The 5,548-nt window shown below is 42.9% G+C and overlaps 1 protein-coding gene across 1 annotated transcript; it reads right to left on the bottom strand.

Annotated features, from left to right (window-relative positions):
* Nucleotides 1–4,326: 4,326 nt before the first annotated feature.
* On the bottom strand, nucleotides 4,327–5,226 carry TAS2R1 (taste 2 receptor member 1). Its single transcript, XM_081518552.1, has one exon. The coding sequence runs from the start codon at nucleotides 5,224–5,226 to the stop codon at nucleotides 4,327–4,329; it is 900 nt and encodes a 299-aa protein (XP_081374678.1).
* Nucleotides 5,227–5,548: the final 322 nt, after the last annotated feature.

The raw sequence follows: 5,548 nt of genomic DNA, 5'->3' as shown, positions 1-5,548 counted from the left end.
TTTAATTTTTACAGCAATTTTTGTTGGTCTATAGTTGCTTTACTATATTGCACTAGTTTCTACCGTACAACAGGATGAATCAGCCGTATGTGTACACATAGACCCTCCCTTTTGGACTTCCTTCCCGTTCAGGTCACCGCAGTGCAGTAAGCAGAGTTCTCTGTGCTGTGCAGGAAGTTCTCATTAGTTACCAATCTTATACAGAGTATCAATAGTGTATATGTGTCAGTCCTAATCTCCCAATTTCTTCCACCCCTAAGTCTTCACTTTTAAAGCAGACACGTTTTCAGAAGTTTCAGTAGATAATTTTATTCTAAACTGAGTTACAGCGATGATCTTGTGGACAAACATTTAAAATAGAAACAAACAGAGCACCAAAGAGAAAAGTGGGAGCCCACGGTGTGTTGATCTGAATGTTTTAAACTACAGGATAAAATCACCAACCTAACCCTCAAGCAGAATGATTAAGTAGGTCCAGATGTCACAAATGTAAAGCCAAATGTCAAAAACAAGCACTATTTCTTCCCGCAAAGGTATGGAGTGATGTGTCAAGTGGTCTAACTTACAAGAAGACAGAGAAAGATGCTCGTTTTATATAAGAGGACAGTGAAGCAAAGGCCCAGACGCGATCTGCATTTATGTTGACTCTTCCCCCAAAACTTAATCTTCTCAGTTCTTTGGGACTGATTTTCTCAGCCCCTACCCTTCTTCCTGGCGTAAAGGTTTCAGATGACAGTTGACAATGAATAAGTGGCAAAAGAATAGCTCTTTTTAAAGGAATATGCCACTGACCCTGGGGCTTCCCCAATGGCTCAGAGGGTTAGGAATCCACCTGCAATACAGGAGACACAGGAGATGCGAGTTTGATCTCTGGGTTGGGAAGATCCCATGGAGAAGGGTATGGCAACCCACTCCAGTATTCTTGCCTGAAAAATCCCACGGACAGAGGAGCTTGGCAGGTTACAGTCCAAAGGGTCACAAAGAGTCAGACATGACTGAGTGACTACGTGCACGCACTGCTGATATTAAGTTTGTACTAATACAATCACTAAGTTGATTCCAAGTTCATACTATAGCAAGACCCTTTTGAAACAGGTAGGTTTCCTGCCCCTGCCATTTGGATTTTTCTCCAATATGGGCTCCATCTGTCTGCAGCATCTGTTATCCCACTGATTGCCAGTGCTGGTTTGGATGATCTGTTTGGTTCCTTTCTTTCTTGGATATGTCTGACTATCTATCCCTCCTCTTGCCTCAAGAGATGTAGGTCTACATGCCCTAAAGCTATGGAAATCCTGTTTCCCAAGCCTAAAATCACAGCATAGTTTGACAAGAATGACTGTACTTAAGCATACAATGGGGCATAATGTTGAAACTGTCTACAGCATCTAGAGTGGGTGGTCCTTCGCCTAAAGAAGAAGTGTGTGTCAGTCAGTCACTTGTGTCTGACCCTTTGAGACCCTGTGGACTGTAGCCTTCCAGGCTCCTCTGTTCATGGAATTTTCCAGGCAAGAATGTTAGAGTGGGTTGTCATTTATTTCCTTCTCCAGGGGTTCTTCCCAACCTAGGGATCGAACCTGCATCTCTTGCATCTCCTTATTAACAAGCAGATTCTTTACAACTAGTACCACCTAGGAAGCCCTAAAGAAGATGAGTAGACATTAAATTTAATGTCTTCCTTCCACTTCTGGGTCTGGATTATTCTAACTACAAACAGTTACTACATTTGAATTAGTGACTGAGGATTTAAAAAGCATTCTTACTTTGGGAGAGTTTTAGAGTTGTTGCATTTATTTCCTCATATCCAAATTGTTACAGCGTTTGTATTTTGAGAAAACTGTTGATGTAAGCACACAGATTTAGCCTTCTTGGTTGGAGTCACTGTCTTGTGGTCACTGAAACCATGGAGAATCCCTGAAGCTTGGACACCAAATGGGTCAACCTCTGAATGGAGAATGAGTGGCAACATGGTGACGTGTGTCTTCTGGTTTGGGGGTGCTCATTCAACCTCTCTCTGAAAGGGAATGGAATGCTCTTGCTGCCCCTGCCTCATTGTAAAAGCCTGTCTCCCTGCCCATCTCCTTTGCTACTGACCGAGCAGGGGAGCCACAGGAAGTAAAGGAAGAGTGGACAGCGCCTCGTCCTGTGGTCAGCAGTCCTCTGGCCTGACCCATGGGCATGTGATCCCACAGAAAGGCTCCTGGGGTGACCGTGTCGAGCCCCATCTCAGGGATTGGGTAGAGGATGATGCCGTACCATGTCAGAGTCTAATCCCATGTGAAGTAAGCAGGACTAGAACAATTTGTCCACATAAAGGCAGCTCCAAACAGTCAAAAGACAGTCTGTTTTGCTTCAACCAGTGATGGGGCAATTAGTGTCCTACACAATCTCCATCAATGTGAGAGCTAGGCAACATTTCTAGGAAAGTAGACTGAAAAAGTGTTTCTGGAAGAGTTTGCATTAGCATGCATTATCTGTTTGTTTGTTTGGGTTTTTTTTACAATTCTTGGTAACTTTTAAGCATACAAACAATCATACCTTCATATTTATCTCATTAACCAGCATTATTAAAGCAAGATTTGCGTGAAATTGTATGAGAATTTGGCATCTGAGTAAAACAATCACATGAGACTTGTATACTTACAGGTTTCCCATCCCCCCAAATATTTGAAATCTCTTCTGCTTTTCTTTTCTCACCATATTTCAAGGAGAAGGCATCTGAACTTGTCACATCCAGAAAATGTAATTCCTCACTGTCCCCTCCAAAGGAAGGAGTGATCGTCATCTCCAGGACACAACTGCTCTTTCTAGAGCTGGCCACCTGAGTGCACAGTTAGCTATAAACCTTCCCACACTGGGACATGGGGGAAGGAAATTGCAAGAAGACAAAGTCTGTTGCTTTCCTCCTTTCTCCATAGGAAGAGCAAGAGTAACATCATAGCTTTCCCACATCCAAGGATCTTCTGAAGCAAAGACCTCCATTTAGTACAATGAGATCTGTATATGTTAGGTTTGTAAACCAACAGTTGAATCCATATTGTTGATGATTGGCAAATCCAAACCTAACACATTTTCTACCATTACACATAAACTACAAGTTGACCAAAGTAAGGAAAAACTTCTGTTTCACTGAAAACAAAAGGGTTCTGAAGGTGTTTTAGGAATATACACATGTATCTTAGGATCTGACATCATCAGCTAGTTAGAAACTGCATCTGTGACATCAAGCAGATGGAGAAGCCCCCAGCCCACTCACCTGATGTTACCTCATTGGGAAGACATGCAGTGTGGTAGGAGTTCCACATTGCCACCATCAGTTGAAAGGGCCCCAAAGCTGAGCACACAAGTGAAAAATGAAATATCTTTGCAAGCTGCTGTCTGTTCAGTGTGTCCAATTAGGTGAAATGGAAAATGAGAGTTCAGCACTTGTTGCCTCTTCCTCTTCCACCTGTCTGCCTTTTGATAATGTCACCAAGGCACCCAGGTTCTTGGCAGCATGGAGTAGGTGAACCTACTTACAGGGACAGAGAAATCCAGCCTGTCCTAGGCTTACTCTCTGATCTGATGAGGAAAAACGGTTCTGTTGTCTGTGACTCTAAAAAACAGTACAGAAATAACATCCAGGTAGATAAGAAATGAGCAATCAATGCTTTCAGTCAGGATAAATCATCTAAAACCAGTGTTAGACACACAGGGTCCCCAGGACATTCATGCATCCTGCCATCACAAGTTCCAACAGGTGCTTCCCTTTTTCTTTAAGCTTTTAATTTTGAGATAACTGCAGATTTGTAAGCAGTCAAAAGAAATAATGAAAGGGTCTCTCAGGTGGCACTAGTGGTAAAGAACCCGCCTGCCAATGCAGGAGATATAAGAGACATGAGTTTGATCTGTGGGTGGGAAAGATCCCCTGGAGGAGGGCATGGCAACCCACTCCGGTAGTCTTGCCTGGAGAATCCCACGGACACAGGAGACTGGTGAGCTATAGTCCATAGGGTGGCAAAGAGTCAAACACAGCTGAGCAACTTAGCATGCATGCATGTAAGAAATAATACAGAAAGATCCCTGTACCACTTACCCAGTCTTCCCCAATGAGGTAACACCTGGCAGGGATACTGACATTGACATAATCCAGCAACACATTTTACGCTTTGATAATCAATGTAACCCTTTGAAAAAGGAGAACATTCACAAAAGTGTCTCAAGTTGGACAAATAGTCTTTAGATGGTGCTTTGTAAATTCGTGAACAGAATTCGTTTGGCTGAGGGAGGCCGAGTGGCTTCCGTTAATTCACTGAACTGCCGATTCTTCGACTGGATCGAAGTTCTCTCTCACTGACCGCACTTTCGGAGGAGGAGCAATGCCTTTGCATTTTGTTTCATTTTTGGATTTCCTAAAATTAAAGTAATAGAGTGTACGGAGTGGTAAGAACCCACCACAAAGATGCAGAACAGAAATAGGAAGCTTCTAAGGTTAAAAATTTGAAAAAAGATCAAAGCACCGATCAGGTAGTGGCAGAGATAGAGGACCAGGAAGGACAGGATGGAGAGGAAGGCCCTGATGTGCACATGTGTGCGAGGGCCTCTGGGGCCTGTCCATGTGTTTCTCACCTGCCAGGCGTGTCTCCCCAAGGAAACTATCAAGAGCAGAGAAGAAATCAGGAAGATGAATAACGGCAAAGCAAACTCAGCAAACAGAAAGGCAAACTGTAAAGAAGGGGTTACTTTGATCTGAGTTGTTACATTTGGGAAGAAAAGGCCCAGGAAGTCTTCTCCGTAAAATACCCACTTATATTTGACATGCACAGCAGAAGTACTACATGCATACAGCAGGGACGCGAGAATCAGCCAAGGAACCAACTTGGAGATCTTCGTCTTCAACCAGAATAAGAGAGGGTGAGCGAAGGTCGTGATCTTGGTGCAGTAGTAGACACTGAGCCAGGTGGCAAACCAAAGTCCCAAATCGTTTACAAATGTGAAAACTACAAGCTTCTCAGTACACTGAGGGAATTTGATCAGGGAAAGAAGAGCCAGGTTAATGTAGAAGAAGGCCAGCTGAATACCCATCCTGGAAATCGCCAAGCAGCAAACAAGGAGATCCAGTGGGATCAACTTTCTCTGCTTGATCAAGTCAGTACCGTTCACAATCACAATGATGCCATTTACTAAAATCCCAAAGAGAACTTGTATCACTGTCAAAACAAGATGGCTAACAAAGTGAGACTCCAGCATTCTGAGAAGAAAAAAATAAAATCACTTACTTTAAAAAATGATGTAGCTGTGGATTTTCAGACTGTTCAGATTATTTGAGTTTTCTTTTTTCTTCAACTAGAATTCCTTTAGAGAACACAGCTTTTAATAACAAAAGCAATGGGGTAAGAATGTGGTGGACATTTGTTTCTATCACTGTTTCCTCAATTTAGTCCCAAGGCAGTCAAATAAGAAAGAGATACTTGAGCGATGATTTACCTCTTAATCATGGCATTTGCATTTCCCTGGTCTATTTGGCTTTCAGCTTCATCACAAGCAAATGGTTGAACCAGACACCTCCATG

Source organism: Giraffa tippelskirchi, chromosome 8 (genome assembly GCF_054371585.1).
Source record: "Giraffa tippelskirchi isolate mGirTip1 chromosome 8, T2T-mGirTip1v1.2.pri, whole genome shotgun sequence".
Lineage (NCBI taxonomy): Eukaryota > Metazoa > Chordata > Mammalia > Artiodactyla > Giraffidae > Giraffa > Giraffa tippelskirchi.
Note: the sequence above shows the minus strand (reverse complement) of the source record. Positions and strands in the feature narration are given on the sequence as shown.